Source organism: Salvia miltiorrhiza, chromosome 2 (assembly GCF_028751815.1).
Source record: "Salvia miltiorrhiza cultivar Shanhuang (shh) chromosome 2, IMPLAD_Smil_shh, whole genome shotgun sequence".
Classification (NCBI taxonomy): Eukaryota; Viridiplantae; Streptophyta; class Magnoliopsida; order Lamiales; family Lamiaceae; genus Salvia; species Salvia miltiorrhiza.
This window is the reverse complement of record NC_080388.1, coordinates 70,280,765-70,303,358: the sequence shown is the minus strand read 5'-3', so window position 1 is coordinate 70,303,358 and position 22,594 is coordinate 70,280,765. Positions and strand designations below refer to the sequence as shown.

The following is a 22,594-nucleotide window of genomic DNA, read 5'->3' as shown; positions in this document are numbered from 1 at the left end:
AATTTAAGTTCGTGAAAAGATCTTTAATATGATATAAAAAATCATCAAAAATGAATTTAAAATGAATAAATAATGAAAATTTTTAAATTAAAAATATTTTTTTTCTCGCTTCATTAACATTTTACAACTTTTTATTTATATGTGTGTATGAAAATATTACTTTATTTATTATGATGCTTAATACTCTATAAGGGTAATGATAATGATAATGTCTAATGTCAAGTTTTATTATCAAATAATTTTTATTATACTTTATACAAAATTGAAAATAACGTTTCAAATTCAAGATTTTATTGAGTAATTGATGTGTATTATTTTATTTTATTATTAAATTATATTTTTCATTAGTTTATATTTTTATTTTTACTTTTTATAATTATTTAAATATATCATTTATTTTCGATGTTCATCGTGCATGGCATGAATGAATGTTCTAGTTCCAACTAAAAGGTCAATTTGAAAATTTGGGCCGGCCCATCATAATTCATAAGCCCCATTTTAAATAACTCTAAACCCTAATTGAGACGAACTCTGCTGCAAATCGCATTTTTACAGAGACCTTCCTAGCCGTAAGCCATGGTATCTACCTTCTTCTCTTTTCTCGAGATCTCTAGTTTTCTGCGATGGCGTTTGTTTAGTTTCGTGTGATGGAATTAGTTGTTTCGTCGTCTGTTCATTTTCGCTGGAACTTATATTTGTTAATTATAGTACTTTGATGGGGGAAAGCCTCTGATTCTGGTCAATTTTCTAACGGGTTGGAGAAATTGTTTAATATGTTTATTTTTTAGTTTTCTTCGCAATATTCGGTAGTTTGTGGAAGATATATTTGTTGAACGGGGTACTTTGTTAGAATTGCTATGTAAATAATCATTGTCATAGTTTAATTTGACTGTTGGTAATGTCAATGCAAATGTGCATTAAGCTTTACGTAGCTAGCAATACAAATTAATATTGGATTTTTCTGTTATCCGAGTGCTGAATGCACGTTTTCCTGTAACACTATCATCATTTAGTTGCGATTTGTGAACATATTTAATCTCATTACAAACATGGAATTTCTTCTCTGAGATTACTCATTGAATCCAGAACCTAATTGGGTGTTTTTCACATAAGGGTTTACTAGTAATGCATGAACAAGCAATACTCGATAAGATAAAGTAGAGTGTATTAAGTCCAGATGGCGAATTTATGCCTGTCTGTCGATGTTCTTGTAATATAGCAACTTTATTCACTTGCCTGTAAATTAAGGAAGAGAATTGTTTCTATCTTCTTATCTTGGCTTAAGATTTAGTACATGGTTCTGTTGCAGCTTCTGCTTGACTTTTGCAGTTCCATTCAGCCTTTGTTTGAACATCTTTTATTGATTTATTCGGATTTCAAATTTGCAGGTGAACGTTCCCAAGACAAAAAAAACTTACTGCAAATCAAAGGAGTGCAAAAAGCACACCTTGCATAAGGTCACACAGTACAAGAAGGGGAAGGATAGTTTAGCTGCTCAAGGAAAGAGACGTTATGATCGCAAGCAGTCAGGTTATGGTGGCCAGACCAAGCCTGTCTTCCACAAGAAGGTGAATTCTTGCATGTTATGTTTTAGCAAGCTATTTCCATTTCAATCAAGTATGCTCAGTAGTGTTTGATAGAATGAAGTAAATCTCTAAGGTTTTCAGTAGTATGATTGCGAACTAGAATTGTTAATAACTATGGTTCTTGTCGTTCTTGGGCAGGCCAAAACAACCAAGAAGATTGTGTTGAGGCTGCAATGCCAGGGCTGCAAGCATGTCTCCCAACACCCAATCAAGGTATGCTCTTCATTACTGCACATCTGTTTCGATCTCTCTATCTCTATATATGTTCTTTTTGTGTTTATGAGGCTGCAATCACCATCTTCTTTGCAGAGATGCAAGCATTTTGAAATCGGTGGCGACAAAAAGGGCAAAGGAACTTCCCTCTTCTAATTTGCTTTCTTATGTGGGAATACTGCAGCGACATTTTTTTGTGTTGGCTATATGTTTTGTGAAATACTATTAGACATCTTGTAACTCAATCTTGTGTTACTGACATTGAACCAGTTTATGAAATTTATTCCATAAATATTCAGCTTCTTCTCGTTAACAGTTTGTTGGTTCGCTATATTGTAGTAGTAGTAGTTTGATTCAGTGCATTAATCGAGGATTAAATGTGAATTCTTACGGGTGTATACTTTGAGTATTATGATTAATGATTAATAATTATAGGATTGAATATTTGAGACATAAGATGGTTAAGCAAGTATAAAATTAATTAATTCATCCGAATAAAACTAATTAATTCATCCCTTGTTCACGCGAACTCGCGAAGTATGATTTAAGTTCTATTTAAAGAAGAAAAGGCTTGAAGTGTAGATTGAAAGAGGAGAATTGTGGAGTGAAATGGAGGAAGAAGGAGGAAGATGGAATATAAAGAGGAGAAAAAAAATTAAAAAATAAAAATAAAAATAAAAATAAATTCGAGCGGTCAAATTTGGCATGGAAACCGAGGCAATCAAAGCTGCTTTCAAATTCAAAATTCATTTTTTTTTAAAGGCGCGTGTACAACACGCGTCTATTTTCAACGGTTGTGAGGGCTACACGTTAGAACGTGTAGCTCTCGTGTAAGTGTGGGCTGCATCGTCTTACACGATAGCAGCCTTACACGAGTAGGCTGCTATCGTGTAACCGATGCAGATGCTCAAATATACATCATTATATATATATATATATATATATATATATATATATAGATATATAGGATGATGTTTAAATAAGAACCCTTATTTAAATAGAACTTAAATCATACTTCGCGTACATATGTTTCTCTCCTTTTTTGAATATAGAATACAACATATGTGGATATAGCCTTGCTTGGTACAGTGTTTTAGTTACTAGGGATGGATGGTTGGCTTAATTTATATAGAAACAAGTCCCATGGCAAACATTGAGGATGGATTTTTGATGTTTCAATTCGAATTCCACTATCTTTTATGAGGAAAAGACCCATTTAGCCAAACTCACATAGTTAGAGACTTATATAGCCACAAGATTTAAAGTAAGACTTCAGTAACCAAAAGCCAATCAAATGACCAAACCGCCCTTCGTCTTAAATCAGGCTTAATTAATACATGCAAATCACGATTAAACCAAATTTTATTAAACTGTTTTGCTCAAAGGTACGTGGCATTGTCTCACAGTCCAGACCCAGATCACAAAGTAATCTATCGGGCACGAGGAAAGTTTCCAGCCGATATACCATTCAAGCTCATTTAGCAGATCATTTTAACAGTTTAACATTTAATCAGGCCCAACATGCTTCCGTAACACTTCAAAATAATTCAAATCATAAATCAACAGTATACCTTTCGTCGACTGGTCACCTTCTGGAGCTTTAATCGCGTTTTACGGACTTCTTGCCTCCTCGGCCTTCGTCCAACCACACACTCGCAAGTGATGGTTGCAACCTTCTTCCTTCACTGTGTTCCGGCTTTCGCCGAATGGTCACCTTCCGGAATCAGTTTCCCTCCTTCACTGTGTCTCGACGTCAAATATTTTTGTTGAAAAAATGAAAAGAAAATATTTTTACTCAACCCGGAATAGTTGGACAAAAACAAAGTGTTTATAGAGGAATTATATAATAATTAATTTTATTTCATAAAATATCCCCCAAGGGAGGAGACAACTTGTTCAGCTACTCATAGTAGCCGATTCTTGTGTACATAAAATAAAAGAACTAAAACTTAAAAACGGAAAAACTTTGAAAACAGAAAATTAAAATTACAAAAGATAAATTCTAGAGAGAGGAAGTGGTGTGTGAAAATGTTGTGAATTTTCGGATGTCCTTCTTCTCTCCAGCTCTTGTGGTTTTATAGAGGTTTGATACCCTCTATTATTGCTTGGTAGTTGGCCTCGGATGCTTTCTTCGTGGCCAGCTTGCTTGAAATTGACAGCCACCTTCTTTTGTTGGCCATTATTGCCAACACTTGCTGGTGTTGTCACATGTGCTGGGCCCTTGCTTTATCGTTTTGTGATAATGCTGGTAGGGGCCGGCTGCTTTCTTTCCACTCACATTTGTCCTGGAGCGCTGAGTGGTCCTCCTGTAATTCCACCCACTTTTGTCGTTTCTTTTGTGGGTGCGATCCTTGCTGTGAATCACATGATTCACTCTGTTCTGTCGGCCACCTTACTTTTTTGGTGCCCGAGGGGTCCTCCCCTTTGGCGTCTGATGCTTGTCGTGTTCATCAGACCGGAACCTCCTTCTGTCAGGTTTCGGGAAGAAACCTTTGCCGAATTCTGGTTCTTTCTGCGATGAACATTGATCGCAGATTTTCTCGATCCACTGGCCCGAATGTGCCATGTTGCAGAATTTGCGACGAGTCTCTTTGCTCCCCGCCATCTTGTTGTCCCAAATTGTTTGCCGTTTTTTCTCGAAAGATTTTTCGGCAAACTCGGTTGTTGTTCCCGTCATAGTGTTGACCAAGAACGTTCCCAGATCTGAACTCTGAAAGAATTTAAATCTGGACTTCATTTTGTCCATCTCTGTAAGACAGACCCAAAGACCCCATGCTCGTCTCGTGGAGATTTGATCCTCCGTGAATGTTGAGGCGATTGGGACTTGAAAATCAGGAACTTTGATCCGGTTCAAGGCTCCTGTATCTGGTCTCCGAAGCTTGATGAAATGGAAAGCTTCATAGACTCCTTTTCCGACAGGTTCTGGTGCTGCGCTGAAGAAGTACAGTTCCAGAACGTCTCCCCGTTTAAGGGACTCGTTGTTCTCCCAGGCTTCAAACACCGTTCTCTGGATCCACTTGGGTAGACCCTTGATTTCGTTGAAGGCTGGAGCAGTGGTATAAACTGAGGCCAAAGCCCCAAACTCATACCATTCCTTGATGTGATTTGGATTGGCTCCCGGCGTTGTCCAAATCCTAGGGTATCTCCCTGCAACATCAACCCAGCAATTTCCCGAATTAATGCCCTTTCTTGTGATGAGTTTCTCCCACCGGTCTTGATACATCTGCCAGGAAGGAGAAATATCAACAAAATTAGTATCAACCTTAAGTTGGCCAGTCATTGGCCTAAGATTGATCTCTCCCTCTTTTACCCCAGAGGTGGTGGGTTGACATGTTGATTCAGGGAGTGACCCCTTAACAACATCTTTTCCTTGAGCGTCCGGCTGTAAAGCCATTCTCTCAGGACTTGTGCTAGGGGTACTTGAATCCCCTGCTACAGGTAATCCGCCCTGTACGGAAAGCATTGCTTTAGCCCGATTTTCACGGACAACGCGCAAGAGCGGCTTGTTGAGTACCTCCTGAAGATTGAACATCTTCATGAAGCAATCATCGATTTGGTTGGATACTTGGGCTTCGTCAGCCGCTTGTATCTTTCCAGCTTGTTTAGTGTGTAGTACACACTTCTCCCATTCTTGTTGTAGCAGCTCTAGACTTGCAAAGAGCTGCCCCTGTATTGCCTCGATGCCCTCCACTTCAGGGAGCTCCATCTCTTGTAAGGAAATCTGCAAGAACATTCTGATCAGATTTTAAAACGACAATATCATAATCATAATATTGACATTCGGCTTGCCATCTAAGCAATCTAGATTTTTCAGGCTTAGATTCAATCTTTTTTGTTAAGAAAGCTTTAACGTTAGTGTTATCTACTTTCAAAACAAATTTCTTGGCAAGTAAGAAAAGCGGCCATTTTTTAAACGCCTTTCGCACTGCAAAGAATTCCTTTTCGTTGATGTGCCATCGCACAGCTTCGTCGTCGGAGAAAAGACCGCTACAGTATCTGCAAGGTTCTTCTCCATAGGGGGTGATCTTTGTAAGCACAGCTGCCCACCAGAAATCACTCGCGTCGGTGTAGAGGACCAAGTCATCCTCATCTTGTGGTATTGAAAGTTTTGGGAGATTTTTACAAATCTCTTTTAACTTTTTCATACCCTCCCGATGCTCCTCTTTCCATATGAATGGAACATCTTTCTTCAGTAACGGACTGAAGACTTTCCGGTACTCTGCAAGATTTTTGATAAACATTCCTGCAAAGTTAACAACTCCGAGAAAGCTTTGGAGCTGCTTCTTTTCTTTGAGATCCTCTGAGAAATTCTGAACCTTTTCCACAATATGTTCTTGTAGAATAATTCCAGATTCATCGATCTCGATTCCCAGGAACTCCATCTTCTGGGTGGCTATGACTGCCTTCTTTTCTGACAGTACTAGTCCTTCTTGTTGGCAAACATCCGCAAAGATATCCAGATGCCTGACATGTTCATGAATGTTTTTTGATGCAATAAGAATGTCATCAATGTAAACAAACATAAACGAAGAATAATCTTTGAAGAGATTATCCATCTTTCTTTGGAATATCTGAGGCGCGTTGGCTAACCCCATCGGCATGACATTCCAGACGTAATGTCCTTGTGGAGTTGAGAAGGCTGTAAACTTCTTACTCCCTTCCTCCATGCGAATCTGGTAAAATCCGGATTTGCAATCAAACTTTGAGAATACCTTTGCTCCTCTGATGCAGTTGATAAGGTGTTCTCTGCTTGGGATGAAGTATCCGTCAAACTCAAGAATATCATTAATTCCTTTGTAATTAATGACCAATCTTGGTTTTCCTCGCTTGATCTCCCCATGATTTCTCACCAGAAATCCCGGACTGCTGTAGGGTGATCTTCCTCCTTCGATCAGCTTTAAATCAAGGTGTTCCTTGATTATACTCATCATATCCTGTTGATCTTGAGGATTCATCAGGATAGGTTTGAACCTAACGAACTCATACTCCTTTCCAGTTTTAACTTTCAAGGTTGCTCTGAGCTGGTTCTTGTCCCACCATGCCAAAGGATCCTCGTGGTAACACTTCTGGATTCTCCTTTTGACGTCGGCTATGGACACCTGTTCTTCTTCCTTGATATCCTGGTGCGATATCAGGGAAACTTTGAGGATTTGAATTTCTTCCTCAGAGAGATCTGGGAATCCCTCAGTTCTGCATTTGAGCAGAACTTCTCCGAACCTCCTTTGATCCTTCATTTGGGGTCGCCGGAGTCTGCCATCATCACCACGCTTGCTGCGGAATTTGATTGGCATTGAGCGATGAAAAGCTCCATTGAGCCTTTGCACAATGATTTTGTGGTCACAATTTGTTGTGAACACTAGCCGCCTGGCTTCATTGTCCTGTATGTACCTCTTGAAGCTTTGCAGAAAATTATTTCCAAATAATATATCTGCTCCGGTATCATGGAAATAAATTGGTGGAGTTTTGACCTTGTACCAAGGTGTCTGTCCTGCTCCTCCGATTAATATTTCCGTCTGTCTTACTCCTTTTGATAAGAGTAAGATCTTTTTGGAGAAATCCCTTCCTGCAATTCGAGGCAGATCTTCTTCCACTTCTGTTGGAAAGACTCCTCGTTTTGCTGTACAGATTCCTGCCCCTGAATCCACATAAGCAGCAAAATATTCTGCTTTATATTTCTCGTATAACATCCCAACAGAGATGTATATCGAGAATGGACTTGTCATTGGATCATCACTCTTTGTCTTCCAATGGTGATCTCCATTCCTCCTGATTTCCATGACCATGGCTTATATTTGTCAAGGAAATCTCGCCCTAGGATCAGGACGTCCGTTTCTGGTCCGGCTTGGCCTTCGGTCTGGATTTCAAAACCTCCAACCTCCAGAGTTCCGATGTATCGGTTTTCGCCTGGATTTGCCAGATAATACAACATACTGCAGGGAAACTTGTTTTCCATGCTTGTTGTATCAATTCTTGTGGAAACCTGTCTCCATCCTTCGGGGCATTTGAATTTGACCCTCATGTCTGGAACTGGTGTTTCCTGGATCGCCCTTCTTTCATAAGAATGAGAGAAACTTCTTGATATAGGCCCTGAAGTAAGCCTATTTCCTTGGAATGATAGCCTTGGTGCTCCCAGTCTGAGACTCTGGGTATGGCTCAGCACTGGTTTGTCTCCAACGTCGATGTCGATTTCCCTGTTCTGGGGAATTTCAACTCGGTTTGAAGGGGCTGCCTTAGCAACTTCTTTGAATATTTCTGGAATTTCAATAAATTCTTTTCCCAGAAATAACTCCGTATGATGGGAATTTGATAGGGCATACGAGACTTGATAAGTCAGTGAGTATGGCCTGTTTCCATCTGTCATGTACTCCTTCTTTTTGTAGTCCTGATAGAGGGTCAGGGCTCGGCTGAAGGATGAATCCTGTAGATTATAAGCGATCTGTGGGTAGAACTCGGTTATAATCTTCTTGGCATAGAGATTGCCTGAAAAAGCTCCAATAACTGATTCTCTGGCATCTCTAATTCTTTTATCGCATAATGCGACATCAATTGGCTGGTCTGTCCCTGGGAGAAGGGAAGATTTTAACACCGATTGAATTGCTCCAATATGAATCCATTTCATCGTACTTGCGACTTCTGGCTTCATTTTCCTGAGATCTTGCCTAATATTTTCGGCCGGAACCAGCTGAATTTCCACCTGGTTGCTTGTGATCTCAATTGGAAGCGCCGTTTCTTGGCTTGTGACGCCAAAATAGACATGATGCTTTCTCTTGGTTGGAATCAAGCTATTTAAAACTCGATTCAATCTTCCATTAGAAAACCCTTGGTAGGTTTGAACCTCCTCGGTTTCCTTCTTGAGTTTTTTCACGAGCTGCTTCACCACTTCCTTTTGTGGAATCAGGAAATGGCTAGTAAATCCCTCCTGATCTTCCTGCTGAATGTGGTGAATCTCGTGCTCTTCTTTAGTCTGACTCGGCTCCGGTTGATCCATAGGTCATCTCCGAATCTTCAGAACTAAAGACTTCTTCTTGCTCGTATATACTCTCATCAGAGGATATATCTTCAAATTGATACACGGGTATCAATTTTTGGTAGAAGATAGCATCTTCGATATCCGGTGTGGATTCGAATCTTCTTATCTCCCTTTTCTCGTTGTCTGGGCAATTGGTTGAAATATGCCCCTTTGCACCGCACGACCAGCAGTTGCAATCCTTAAAACTTTCATTTGCTTTGGCTTGAGTGCGCCTGAAAGTTTTTCTCGCCGGGATTCTCTTTTGATTTGAGAATCGGTTTCTGGATGGTCCGCTCCGTTGGCCTGACTTGTAAGAGCGTGCCTTCTGTCTGGTCCACATGGTTCTTGGCTTCCAAGAACTCCTTCTGGACTTTCTTTCATAGGGTTGGTACCTATGTTTCTTTCGGCTCCTCCTTTGATACAACAGCTCAGCACCAATCTCTGTTGGAAGATCAATGTTGTCGCACATCAATGGGGATTTCTTGTTGAGCCTCCTCAATTTCTTGAGATTCCTCAGGTCTGCTGCCTTCTGGCACCATTCAGACAGCTTCTTGTGCACGTATGACATCCTTCTTGATGCACTATCAAGTGGATATTCTCCTGGTGATACGTATTCGTTGATGAGCATCTCCCTCCATGGACTCGGGAACTTTGTGAAAAAGAGGTCCTTGGCAGTTCGATCATCAACCACCCCCATATGAACATATAGGGTATAAAGACGTAGAAATTCATCAAGAGCTTTTGGCTCTAGCACCATTAATCTTAGATTGTAGAGTGCCTGATGATATTTCTTGCGTTTCTCTTCTGCAGATCCTTCGAAAAAACCCATTCCCAAGAAATGGATTTTTATCTGTTTAGTAGCCTCCTTAATAATGTCATAAGGTTTTGTACTAGTAAACAGTTCTTCCCTTACTGAGATGTCGATTTTATCCCAGTATTGTTTTGCCATTCCTGCCAGACTTGCTTCGAAGATTTTGGCAAACTCCTTTTTATCGTACTCAATAGTGGTGACTACGATATTTAATGATGAAGCCCATTCATCGATCAGATCCTCCCAATCTTTGAAGCTGGCTTCGTCGAGGTTGAGAATCAATCCATAGGGATGGATTGGTTCGAGTGTGGCCTTTCCTACAGGAGTATCCCGCATCTGTGGCCTGCGTCTTTTGGTTCGTTGGAAGTGGCTTGCATCATCTGAAGCCCCACCCCTTTTTGACGAACTTTCTTCTTGGTGCTCGGGTTTGGGCACCTCATCTCCTTGGTTCATCTTTAGATCAACCATGTTGAGGTTAGCAAAGGATTCTGCTAACTCCTGTAGATCTTCTAATCCGATTCTGTCAAGGCTATTCATGATATTTGCCTTTCATGATTCGGATTATGTCCTTCGGCTGCAACTCCTTGGGTGCTGCATCAAATATAGGGGAATTCGTCGGGTCGTTGGTCCATTGCTTCCGAATTTTCCCGGAACATGGTTTTCGCCTCTCGATCTCCTCCATTCTTTTCTGGATATCACGCAAGAGGGTAAGGATTTCCTCTTGTTTGAGTGATATTCTGCTTAACTCCATCGGCAGATCGTACAGCTTGACGCCATAATATTCCACCGTCTTCTGGATCTCCCGCAAGTTGACGTTGTCGGAAGAGCTTGGCTCAATCTTTTGGTAGCCTGGATAGACTACTCCCGCCTTGTCTTTTTGTTCCATCAATCGTGGGATTGATGGGCCTCGTTCATGCGTTGTTCAATCCTTGTCCTGGCTGCCGCCATTCTCATGAGGTGCTCATGATAGAATTGAATACTCGCAATAATATTGCGAATTAGCTCGATATCTCCTCCTCGTCGTATGTTTGAAACAAGGACTCGATTGTTCCATCTGAGGTCACTTAAAAAATGACCTGTTTCTATCTCCAAATTTTGGAGAGAGTTCCTGTAGTGTACACATCTCGGACACTCGTCCGGATCCATAAATTTTAAATGGAGTCTCCTCCCACATGGGTTAATAATAAAATAAACTAAAAATTATATAATTCCTCTATAAAAACCCGCTCTGATACCATTTTGAGAAGCGGGGGATCAGCACTATAATTAAGCCATTTTTCATTGTTTGTACACAGTTGATTTACAACGTGCACAGTTGACCTAGGGGCGCAGTTGTCTTTTAAGGGGATTTTGGTCAGAAAAGTCACTCTTTAAAAGGAGTGGCTAAGAAAGTCATAAACTATGTGCTTTAGGCTACAAATGTCGATTCTCACATCTTTTATTTTTATTTTTCTTCAATTTTAAAATGATGGCTTAGTTTTTGTTTTTTGTTTTTGTTTTTTACAATTATTAACAAGGTTAATTGATCTAATTAAAGTTTTTAAATTATAACTTTTGTACTTTAATCCAATGTAAAAATACTTAAAATTACTTGTGGGTTAGAGTCTATTATCACACGATTTGTAAAATTATTTGTTTTATCATACCTAATAAAAACACATTGTATATACATGTATTTTTTTTTTGAGAACCTTGTATTTGTATATACATGTATTGATAACGTGATAACATGAATACATGATTAAGACTTCAAACTAAAATGGATTATATTTTTTAATATAATCACGTGTGTGCGAGGGGTCCGAAATGGAAACGATTGGTGACATTATGCACTCAATCCCCGTTGATTAATTAACGCTACATTAAAAAAAAAAAAGCTTCAATTCATGAATCAATAGCAACAATTACGTACGTACTTATTTGGCCTTTTAACTCTCTCTCTTATCCACACTTGTCTATTTAAATTAGAAACCTCCCAGCTTCGTTAAACCCCTTTCGCTTTAGCTTCTCATTAAAATTTATTCAATTAATCAATGGAAGGAAAACATGGGCGCTCAATTACAAAGGACTTTTTCAAAGTTTTGATGCCTGGTTTCCACCAAAAATTGGTCAGTTTTTTCATTTTTAATTTGCTTCTTCTACATGTTATGTTTTAGAAATTTGTTCCGTCGACCTTTTCATTTCATCTACTGTAAGCATATGCAGATCTGGAAACCATGATTAAACAATAATACACAACAAATTAAAGCATTTTCTATTTTAAATTTTTGCAGAGCCTGCCACCAATTGTTTCCAAGGAGCTAGAAAAGCAGAAATCGAGAAGAGTGATTCTAGAAAGCAGAATCGGAAAATGGAGAGTGAGTTTGTGCAGAAACCACGAAAATGGGTTGATCTGTTTGAATCAAGGATGGCCTCAATTTGTGGATCGCCACGCCTTAAAACTGGGCGAGTTCGTCGTCTTCGAACACACCGGCGATCTGAACTTCAACGTTTCCGTGTACAAGACTAATTTCTGTGAAAATGAGTTTGACGACGAGGAGGAAGAAGAGGGAACTGAAGCCCTAATTCCTCTTAAACAGAGCAAGGAAGAAGAGGGAACTGAACAGAGCACCATGAGTGAGACATTATATTGATTAATTAACTTGTTTGCATATCATCTTGCCCTTGATTTTTGTATTGAAGGTTAATTAAGTATTCGATTATGTTTAATATTTGCAGAAGAAGAAGAAGAAGAAGAAGAAGAAGAAGAAGAAGAAGAAGAAGAGGACATGTTTTTCGAGAAGACAATGAAAGCTCGTCATGCTACGAAGTGGGCAACTGTGGTGAGTTAAATTTAAATTACTCTTTCACTTCTCATTTTAGACCTTAATAGATAAAAATAACGTGTATCACTTGTTAATATTTGACTTGATTCATAATTCATTCAAAGAGTGTGATTAGAGAAATTCTAGTGATGAGATTTAAAATACTAAATTATTTAACTTATTAATCATGAAAAAGTAAACATCCTATGGTGATAGCTTTTAAAGTTTTAGACCATGTGAATCCTTTTTATAGTAATTAATATGATGAAATCCAAATTGCAGAATATTCCGTTTGCATTTTTGAGGTCGAATAATCTAGGGATGCAGCGTAGGGACGCAGTTCTAAGAGATCCTCGTAGTGGAAGAGAATGGGATGTGAAAATTTTAGCAGAGAGAGGAGTTTGGTTCAGAATGAGAAAAGGATGGTATGCTTTCTATGAATCCAACAACCTCAAGGATGGAGATCGTTGTGTTTTCCGTTTAAATCGCCGTTTGTTAACGTCCACCACTATCGTTTTTGATGTTGAGATTATTCGTGCCAAATGAACTATTAACCATTTGAAATGTAGTGATTTTAATTTCTTCCTATCTACTATATGTAAATCTCCCTTTAATTTTATACTTATTTATGGTATCATGACGACGAATCGCAGCTTGTCGGTGGTTTGAGTGTGTGAGTGTGTTTTAATTTCGAAAAATAACCAATACTAAATTGCTTTTGTAGGATGTTGTATTGACATTTTGGATTATTGATCTTGTAGTATATATCAATTAGTCCTAGTGTTTACTTAGAGGGTGTTTGGCTAAGCTTTTATAAGATGTTTCAAAAGCTTATAAGATATAATTTTTAAGAGTTTATAAGTTGTCAAAGTGTTTGGATAATTGAGCTTATAAGTTAGATAGAGAAAATATTTTTTTAGAGAGAGAAAATCGAAGAAAAATGAACTTAAATGATATATGATGAAAATAATAAATTATACTAGTTGAAAAATATTTGTAAAAAGATTGTTGCATATGATATTATAAAAAAATAAGTTGGGGTATAGGAACTTAATTTTTGGGGAGTTTATAAGCTCTTAGAGCTTATTTTTGGAGCTTATAAGCTGTTGAGGAGCTTATTTTGCCAAACACTTTGAAGGAGCTTATAAGCTCTTAAAACAGCTTATAAGCTGTTTTGAGGAGCTTATAATATCAGCCAAACACCCTCCTAGTATTGGTGCCTGGATTCGGATATTTGAAGCGGTTGTTGACAACGCAGCTCAACTTTTATAATCATATATAGGAAGAATAAAATGTTTGACGTGATGACATGGTAAACAAAATGTTGATTTAGTAGTAGATTGGTTACTTTAAGATATATAGGGTTTGATGGGTTACTTTATTTTTTGCTGATAATGTGCATTTGGAAAATACAAAATAGAAAGAATTAATCTCTGAAACAAAATTACTCTCTTAATTCTCCTTCCCCAAGTGGTGTCACTATAAATCTCTCTTAATGGAGGGTGCACATAAAAAATCTTTAATGAAGACTATATAAGTTAATTTGCTAGCCATTCGATATAGTAATGAGAGCTTTTAGATGGCAATTTATAAAGAATTTAACTTGTACACATACTCATATTGATGAATGAACACCTGCAAGGAGTTGATGCATAATAACACATACTTAATAAACATAGTAACAATGAAGATGGAAAGTTGTTCACAATTCATACAAGTTCTGCAGAATGAGAATACTTCAAGTTAAACCCTAGAAGAAGTAGCCTAGAATCGATTTCATAATAAAGTCTAGAAACTATATACTAATGTTACTACACATCGGCAATCATCAAAAGGGGAAGTGATAGCATAGTGACAACAACATCAACTCTTAAACTAATTTATGTGGACATGAAAATAACTAGTGGAGGTTGATGGAGACTGAGGGTTGAGTATGAATTTGCACTTATCTCCATTTTTGAGCTCATTAGCTAAGCAGAAATCATGAAATCCTTTAGTCATAAAGACCCGCTTTCCGCAGCGTAGGTCATTTTGAGTCCGGAGTTCCACTGGCCATATTTTTTCTCGAGGATCCATTAATATTACTTTTTTCTTTGTTTCGAAATCATTCCTACTCACGAATTTTTTCGAGATAGGCTGCAATTTATATAATCAAGAAACAGTTACATAGCACGTATGAGACACACATGTATATATATAATTGGTTGGTAAACATTACCAGCATGGCTAATTTTTTGACATAATGACATGTCATTTTCTTTTCAAAAAACGGCCACTGGTTGTGGTTGTGGGGAGTTGCAACATCTTTCTTCTTTGCCTTTCCTGCAATTAAGTAAGTATATAGTACATCAAAAAAGAGAAATTATAAATATATAATGACATAATGAAACTTTTTTTCATTTTATTTGTCCCACTAATAATGACATAATCTAAATTTATAAATAATTGGGCCCCTTAACCTAATTTTATTAGTCATTAATGAACACTTTTCCTTAATTCTCATGCTTAGCTCACTTACACTCTATTCGTGCGCATTCTTATGTTGTAATACATATTATGATGACTCTAACTATGCAATAAGACATAATTAATTAAGTGTTTGGATGAATATTAAATAAGACCTTTGCTGGTGTTTGCCGGAGAGCCTTGATTTTGCAGCGGCGCAGAGACAGCGACGTTAACGTTGTCACGTTGAAGTGCATTTTGTTGCACGTATGTTCAAACTCCATGAAATCGTGGTCGTTGAAGGCGTTTCCGCGGGCGAATTCTGGCCATCCATCTTCAAGGAAGATGTCACCATTATCATCTCTACGCACTTTCACTTCCCACTCTCCTTTAGGGGTTTTCAAGATTGCCCATTCTGATTTCTCTTCTTTTAGCTTATTATAATACACTAATGGCAACATCTGTGCACAAACCAAATCATACCATTAATAACTAGTTAACTGTCATGATCAAATTTGAACTCTAGTTTTCTTCATCATATCGAAATATTCACACAAACGTTAGTTGAAATAAATTTGTTCACCATGCCATAATCAGTATGTTTTTACTCTAGCAATTAACAAATCGTTAACCAAACAGATTAGGATTTTTGGAAAAGAATAGAGCTAACCACTCTTTTTTTGAAACCTGCAGACACCATCATCTTCCCCATTTTGCTTGTAGCCGCAACCTCATCTTTTGCCATGTCGACTAAGCTAGAATGGTTGAATTAAAGTGGTGTTTCATGTACATATATAGTAGCCACTACTCTTAATTTGTACTCCCTCCATCCCACGAATCTTGACACGGTTTTTTTTTTGGACCGTCCCATGAATCTTGACACATTTCTAAATAAGATAATAATTATTATCTTCACTCTCCTACTTTATCACCTTTATTACCTTTATTACATTCTCTCTCATACTTTATCATTTTTATACTTTATTAATTACACACTTAAAACACTAATATACAACTCCTTAATTTCAGTGTCGAAACCAAACGTGTCAAGATTCGTGAGACGAATGGAGTATTTATTGAGCTTATTTAAAGTTTACTTGCAAAAGGAAGCTACATTACACGCATCCACATGAAAAAAATGCTCGCAACCAAGAATAATTATATATACTCCTGTATTAAATTTTCTATTTTCCAACTCCCTCGCTCATTAAGATAATAATTAAATTGTCGACGAGGCCTAACTCAAATGGCAAAGTTGAGGCACCCAAAAACTTTCCTTTACGAGAGGTTTTGAATTTAAATTCCGTTTGTATGCGGGTAATTTTCCCACTTTTGTGTGGGTAGTGTTCCGCCTGCATGCGGTTATTTGTGAATTGTTTATTTAATTATATAGTATTAGATATGTCTCTTGTAATTCTTAAAAAAAAAAGATAATAATTAAATCTATCTATCTTTCCCCTTTCAAAATACTCTTTTAAGGTGCGAGAAAAAATAATGAGTTTTTAAAATTTGGTGTTAATTAATTCTTCTTAATTAATCGATATGAATATCGGTTTGCAAAAGAGTTTTTACTTCCCTAATCCGTGTGCCATCTTTCCGAGCCAAACTTGGGTCCCCTTCTGGTTGGTTGGTTCCAGTATCTCGATCGCAGTGAACGGCGCTGTCACACGTATGATTTTTATTTTTTAATTAATTTTTCATCTAAAATATGACATGAATTTTATTAATTATTAAAAAATGGGATGATAAAGGAAACTACTTAATAAAACAATAATGCTATTTGGACAAAATTTGTCCGGACAAAATATAGTTAAATACTTTATAAAATAAATTTATTTAAAAGTTTTGATTCAAAATAAAATAGGATTTGTAATTTTTTTGTAATTTTTTAATAACTTTTTAAATTATTACTATTATTTTTAAAGTACACAAACTAAAAATAAAATAACAAAAAATAAAAAAAAATGTTAAAAAATTATGAAAAAATTACAATATAGAAAAAAGGGTAAATATCATATTAAACCTTAAACTATACCCGCTTTATCAAAAATACCCTGAAACTTTTGAAATGCTCTCAAAACCCTCAAAGTATCAGGATTTTATCAAATATATCCTGCATCTCTTTTTCGGTCACCAGAAATATGACGTGGCTCGCCGGATGCCACAGTGTAATTTAAATTCTATTTTTTTAAATCCATGTCATTTTTTTTATTCTCTTTTCTTAATCCATGTCATTCTTTTATATTCTCTTTTATTCTAATCAATCGAAATCGCGAAACGGTAGCAGCCCCACGCGGGGTTTCAGGGGGCGGCGACCTCGACTCCGGGCGAAGCAGCAGCAGATCCGGGCGACGGTGTTGCTTCAGCAGCGGCGACCTCGACTCCGGGCGAAGCAGCAGCAGATCCGGGCGGCGGCGTTGCTTCAGCAGCGGCGACCTCGACTCCGAGCATTCGCCGGCCTTAGGCGGCAGCGGCAGAACCGAGAGAAGGGAAGGAGATGAGCTCCGTACTGGGTGTGTGGGTGAGTTTGGTAAAACCGTAAAAAAGAGAATAAAAAAATGAGAATAAAATAATGACATGGATTAAAAAAAGAGAATAAAAAAATGACATGGATTTAAAAAAATACTAGAATTTAAATTACATTGTGGCATCCGACGAGCCACGTCATATTTCTGGTGACCGGAAAAGAGATGCGGGATATATTTGATAAAATCTTGATACTTTGAGGGTTTTGAGAGCATTTCGAAAGTTTCAGGGTATTTTTGATAAAGCGGGTATAGTTTAAGGTTTAATATGATATTTACCCTAGAAAAAACAATAAAACTAATTAAATTCTTTCAAATTTGAATCAAAATTTATAAAAAAATTAATTTTTAAAAAAATTTAACCTTATTTTTGTCCGGACAAATTTTGTCCAAATAGCACTACTAAAATGTTAAAGTAAAGGTAGTTGAAAATGTGTTTTGCCTTTTTTTTTTGGTACAAATTTTAATATAATCATTTAATGTTTTAAAAGAAATACAATCAATTAATTATTGTGGGCCGGTAACATTTTGCAATCTGCCATTACACCGGACTCTGCTAATGCTATAATTACTATTTGACTTTCATATATCTGCATCTACTCCAACTTTCTCTCTTTAGGTATAATTACCTGGTTTCCACCAGAAAATGGTCAGTCTTCATTTCTTTTTCTTTTTTTAATTGATTTTGTTTTTTCTATTAATACATAGTATATCTCATTTGCTCTTCAACATGTTATGCTATGATTTATATACTTAGGTGTTTTTTTTGGTTGATAAATATAATTTTAAAAGATAATAACTTATAAATGAACGCTGATCAAATTTTAATTTTACTTAAAGTCTGCAAATTACTGAACTTTGACTAAATAGACAATAAATCACTTCTTTGGGCTCAATTAATTTCGAATATGCTTGTGAGCCTAAAAATGTTCGATTAAAAAAAGTTAAAACTTGATTTGATAATAAGTTGACCAAACTTCAACATTATAATAATCGGCTTAAATCGAATTGATTATTCCCAATATAAAGACAAATGTGATAACACAAGATAGAAGATGACTGTGAGTGTAGGGTGATTTGTTTTTCTAAAAAAAATAGTATATAAATCATAGTACTCCCTCCGTCCGCCAAGATTATGTAAAAATTACTATATTTGGCGTCCGCCAAGATTATGTCACTTTCCTTTTATGGCAATGGTCCCACCATCTTCTTTAATATTTTATCCTTACTAACACTCTTTATTTACAAAAACCCACTCAAAACTCAATCTCAACCACACATCTCATAAAGTGGTGGGACCCTTTCTCCACTACATCAAAATCATCACCAATTTTATTAAATCCCGTGCCCAAGCAATTTTACATAATTTTGGCGGACGGAGGGAGTAGTATTTTTTTAATTAGTAAAAAAAATTAATTTTATTAGTCATTTCAAGTAATTATTTTAATTGATTTTCCCTACAATTATTTCGGATGTAAGTATACCTGTCCAAGTTGACATGACATAAAAAGTTGAAAATATTATTACAAATAAAAAAAATGAAAATATACATTAATGCATACAAACATGGACGTGTATAATACAATTAATTTTATGCCAATTTAACTGGTGAATGGCTAGTCCACAACGAAAGTATGTCTACAAGATATTGACATATTGCAGTCTTACGAGTCTAACTTATACCATGATTACATCTATGTTAGTTGAAGATTTCAGTCTTACGAGTCTAACTTATACCATGATTACATCTATGTTAGTTGAAGATTTCAAACTCTATCCTATTGCAGCTTTCCAGGTTAAAATAATTTCTTATCTATTGTCATGTTGCAGCTTACAAGTCAATTTAATTATCATTAATTATTCAATAGGCTTTACAAACATTCGAATTCATGCCTTCATAACTATTAAATATATTTATTTGGAGAAAATCCATATAGCTAGCCTATGCTTTCAACAACCTAATAGGAGTAATACACAATATTACATAAACAGACAAAATATCAACAACCTAATAGGAGTAATACACAATATTACATAAACAATAATTAAGCAAGAGTTAATGCATAATAACATGATTAAGCTGAAGTTGTAGGATGGATGTTGAGAATTCATAGAATGAGAATAGTTGGAATTAAGTTAAAGTCTAGGTAGAAGAAGTAGTGGATTCATCAAGTCTAGTGATGTGGACATGAAAGAAAGCAGTAGTGGAGGTTGATGAAGAAGCAGGGTTGAGTGTGAATTCGCAGACATCTCCAGATTTGAGGTGATTAGCGACGTAGAACTTATGCCACCCGCTAATCAACAGCCGCCGTAATTTTCCGGTGAGTAAGTCATTTTGAATCTGGAGTTTAAACGCCCATTCTTTCCCTCCAGGATCCATTAAACTTACGCTTTCCTTGCTTGTCAAATTATTCGACCTCGCTAATTCTAGCGGGATATGCTGTAATTAATTATAATTCATTAATTAACAACTACTTATATAGTATATATTTAATTGGTTAATTAGTAAACATTACCACCATGGCTCCTTTTGTGCCACAATAATCCGTCATTCGCTTTCTGAAGAATTGCGGCCACTGGCTGTGGGTGTGGGTGTGGGGAGATACCACATCTTTCTTCTTTTCCTTTCCTGCAATTAATTATGCTATATATGTAACAAGCCCACAAAACTAAGAGCGTGGGTTTTCTATTTACAAAGTAAAAATTAATGGTCAATTAACCTAACAATCGATCTAAAGTAAAAATTAAAGGTCAATTAAGCTAACAATCGGTCTTTCGTAATTGTTAAAACAGGACCCTAATTTTTAGTGTTTCTCAAAAATAGTAGTATATGTTACGAAATTTGAAAATGAGGATTATATGTTTCATTTTTTACATTTACTCTGTGTTAAATAGGAGTGTAAATGTAAAAAATGGAAGTTATATATAGTCCTCATTTTCAAATTTCGTACTATATATAATCCTCTTTTTGAGATACACTAAAAATTACGGTCTTATTTTAAGAATTAGGTCAATTAATTACATATTAAAGCGACTTTGCAGTCATTTCAAATACAATTGAAAGCCAGGGACGATGCTCGGTTCAAATTGAACATGAGTACTGGAAGGGGAAAAGAATTTCGTCAAATCTTAACCCTAAAATTTCTTCTTTATAATTTCTTCAAACAATGTATATTCAGGAATTTTTTGAATTATTCGTGAATTTTATGTTGCAATAAATGTTATGATGAGTCTAACTCTGAAAGAAGACATAAATGTTGCGATAAATAAATAAGACCTTTGCAGCTCTTGGCCTGAGAGCTGCCTCGATTTTGCGGCGGCGTAGAGACAGCAGCGACGTCAGCAACGTTAACGTTAACATTGAAGCACATTAGATTGCAGGTGTGTTCCAACACCAAGGAATCGTGGTTGTTGAAGGCGTTTTCGTCGGCGAATTCTGACCATCCATTTTTGAAGAAGATGTCACCATCATCATCTCTACACACTTTCACTCTCCACTTTCCTTTAGGGGTTTTCAAGATTGCCCATTCTGATTTCTCTTGTTTTATCTTCTTATAATACACTGATGGCAGCATCTGTGCATAAACAAAATGATCAAATCTTAATTCACTCTATATACATTACTTTCCCTAGATGAGAAAACAGACTAAATATCAACAGAAAAAATGGAGTAGACTCTTGATTATATCAAAATATTCACACAAATGTTAGTTGAAAAAATATGATCATACCAAAAACGTTAGGATTTTTGAAAAGAAATGAAAGGGAAGGAATAAAGCTAACCATTTTTTTCTTGAAACCTGCAGACAACACAATTTTGCTTGTAGCCGCAACCTCATCTTTTGCCATTTCGACTGAGCTAAAATGATTGAAAATGGGTTTTGCATGTGGGTACTGGCCGAATGTGTAGTACATATGTAGTAGCCACTTTATACATCGATATATATATTAAATAATACTTGAATAAATAAATTATACTCATAAGTTGTATTTATTGAGCATTTTTGGGCTCATTTAAGTTTACTTTGTAAAAGGAAGCTACACCAACACGCATCCACGTGAAAAACATAGTAATAATTTTTACGAATAGATTTAAAAGCTAAATTAATATTATTATCTTTAATTAATTTCTTCAAATAAGCACTTTGTATAAGGATTTATTAAAATTAAAATATTGTATAGATCGATCTAGATCCACCGAAATAAAATGTAAAAGTAAAGGGAGTTGAAAAAGTGTTTTACTTAATTTCTTATTTGGTACAAAATTTAATATAGTCATTTAATGTTTTAAAGAATTAAATACAATCAAGTATTTATTGTGGGTCACATCTTGCAATTTGCAAATACTCAATGCTATAGTTACTAGTAGCTATTTGACTTTCATATAACTACATCTTCTCAAACTTTCTCTCTTTGAGGTATAATTACTTGGTTTCCACCCAAAAATATCAGTCTTCATTCCTTTTTTTAATAGATTTTATTTTTTCTATTGATACATATCTCATTTGCTTCTTCTACATGTTATGCTTTCGAAATTATCACCCCCATCATTTCAGAAATTGTATGTGGACTTATGGTATGGTTTATATAATTAGGGTGTGTTTTGTTTTATTGATAAATATAAACTTAAGGAATAATAATTTATAAATTATTGGACTTTGACCAAATTTTAATTTTACTTAAAGTCTGCAATTTACTAAACTTTGAATAAACAGTAAATTGCTTTTTTGGGCTCAATTGAGCTCGAATATGCTTGTGAACTTAAAAAAGTTCGATTAAAAAAATTAAAGCTTGACTTGATAACCAAACTTCAACATGATAATAATAATCGGCTTAAATCGATCAAATATAAAGACAAATGTGATAATTAACACAAGATAGAAAATGATTGTGAGCGTAAGGTGATTTGTTTTTCAAGAAAAAAGATTGTATAAATCATATTTTTTTAATTTAATAGCAAAAAAAAAATATTAATCATTTCAAGTAATTATTTTAATTCGTTCTCCCTAAAATTATTTCGGACGTAACATAGCGGTAGTTAGTAAATAATTAACGTGGAGAAAGAAAAGTATACCTATCCAAGTTGACATGTCATAAAAATTTAAAAATATTAGGACTATTATTAATAGAAAATTGAAAATATGCATTGATGCATACAAAGTGGACGTGTACTTACATTTAATTCTATGGCAATTTAACTA

General features: G+C 35.9%; 4 protein-coding genes across 9 annotated transcripts; 2 read left to right on the top strand and 2 right to left on the bottom strand.

Annotated features, from left to right (window-relative positions):
- Window positions 1-469: 469 nt before the first annotated feature.
- LOC131008806 (60S ribosomal protein L44) lies at window positions 470-2,091 on the top strand. Of its 2 annotated transcripts, XM_057935858.1 has the most exons (4): window positions 470-579; window positions 1,389-1,568; window positions 1,725-1,799; window positions 1,896-2,091. In XM_057935858.1, the coding sequence occupies exons 1-4, from the start codon at window positions 577-579 to the stop codon at window positions 1,953-1,955; spliced, it is 318 nt and encodes a 105-aa protein (XP_057791841.1). In that variant the 5' UTR covers window positions 470-576; the 3' UTR covers window positions 1,956-2,091. The 2 variants fall into 2 exon arrangements, with proteins under 2 accessions (XP_057791841.1, XP_057791840.1); XM_057935857.1 differs by having other exon boundaries at window positions 1,725-2,091.
- A 9,348-nt stretch (window positions 2,092-11,439) lies between these two features.
- LOC131008805 (B3 domain-containing protein REM5-like) lies at window positions 11,440-13,070 on the top strand. 4 transcript variants are annotated; one of them, XM_057935853.1, is made up of 4 exons: window positions 11,440-11,727; window positions 11,893-12,235; window positions 12,338-12,441; window positions 12,706-13,070. In XM_057935853.1, exons 1-4 carry the CDS (start codon window positions 11,653-11,655, stop codon window positions 12,967-12,969), a joined length of 786 nt encoding a protein of 261 aa, XP_057791836.1. In that variant the 5' UTR covers window positions 11,440-11,652; the 3' UTR covers window positions 12,970-13,070. The 4 variants fall into 4 exon arrangements, with proteins under 4 accessions (XP_057791836.1, XP_057791838.1, XP_057791837.1 ...); XM_057935855.1 differs by having other exon boundaries at window positions 11,442-11,727; window positions 12,359-12,441; XM_057935854.1 differs by having other exon boundaries at window positions 11,442-11,727; window positions 12,350-12,441.
- Window positions 13,071-14,070: 1,000 nt separating this feature from the next.
- LOC131008804 (B3 domain-containing protein At4g34400-like) lies at window positions 14,071-15,644 on the bottom strand. Its single transcript, XM_057935852.1, has 4 exons — window positions 15,539-15,644; window positions 15,045-15,329; window positions 14,642-14,745; window positions 14,071-14,559 (listed from the first exon to the last, which is right to left on the bottom strand). The coding sequence occupies exons 1-3, from the start codon at window positions 15,611-15,613 to the stop codon at window positions 14,674-14,676; spliced, it is 432 nt and encodes a 143-aa protein (XP_057791835.1). The 5' UTR covers window positions 15,614-15,644; the 3' UTR covers window positions 14,071-14,559; window positions 14,642-14,673.
- Window positions 15,645-19,279: 3,635 nt separating this feature from the next.
- LOC131008803 (putative B3 domain-containing protein Os04g0347400) lies at window positions 19,280-21,358 on the bottom strand. Of its 2 annotated transcripts, none has more exons than XM_057935850.1 (4): window positions 21,177-21,358; window positions 20,671-20,968; window positions 19,910-20,022; window positions 19,280-19,833 (listed from the first exon to the last, which is right to left on the bottom strand). In XM_057935850.1, exons 1-4 carry the CDS (start codon window positions 21,306-21,308, stop codon window positions 19,537-19,539), a joined length of 840 nt encoding a protein of 279 aa, XP_057791833.1. In that variant the 5' UTR covers window positions 21,309-21,358; the 3' UTR covers window positions 19,280-19,536. The 2 variants fall into 2 exon arrangements, with proteins under 2 accessions (XP_057791833.1, XP_057791834.1); XM_057935851.1 differs by having other exon boundaries at window positions 19,913-20,022.
- Window positions 21,359-22,594: the final 1,236 nt, after the last annotated feature.

Coding starts and splice junctions, on each gene's coding strand:
- LOC131008805 (XM_057935853.1), top strand. CDS start 11,653: ATGGAAGGAAAACATGGGCGCTCAATTACAAAGGACTTTTTCAAAGTT. Junction 12,236..12,337: donor AACTGAACAGAGCACCATGA/GTGAGACATTAT, acceptor TAATATTTGCAG/AAGAAGAAGAAGAAGAAGAA. Junction 12,442..12,705: donor CTACGAAGTGGGCAACTGTG/GTGAGTTAAATT, acceptor TCCAAATTGCAG/AATATTCCGTTTGCATTTTT.
- LOC131008806 (XM_057935857.1), top strand. Junction 1,569..1,724: donor AGCCTGTCTTCCACAAGAAG/GTGAATTCTTGC, acceptor GTTCTTGGGCAG/GCCAAAACAACCAAGAAGAT.
- LOC131008804 (XM_057935852.1), bottom strand. CDS start 15,613: ATGGCAAAAGATGAGGTTGCGGCTACAAGCAAAATGGGGAAGATGATG. Junction 15,330..15,538: donor CAGGTTTCAAAAAAAGAGTG/GTTAGCTCTATT, acceptor GTTTGTGCACAG/ATGTTGCCATTAGTGTATTA. Junction 14,746..15,044: donor TCCGGCAAACACCAGCAAAG/GTCTTATTTAAT, acceptor ACTTAATTGCAG/GAAAGGCAAAGAAGAAAGAT.
- LOC131008803 (XM_057935850.1), bottom strand. CDS start 21,308: ATGTACTACACATTCGGCCAGTACCCACATGCAAAACCCATTTTCAAT. Junction 20,969..21,176: donor CAGGTTTCAAGAAAAAAATG/GTTAGCTTTATT, acceptor GTTTATGCACAG/ATGCTGCCATCAGTGTATTA. Junction 19,834..19,909: donor GCACAAAAGGAGCCATGGTG/GTAATGTTTACT, acceptor AATTAATTACAG/CATATCCCGCTAGAATTAGC.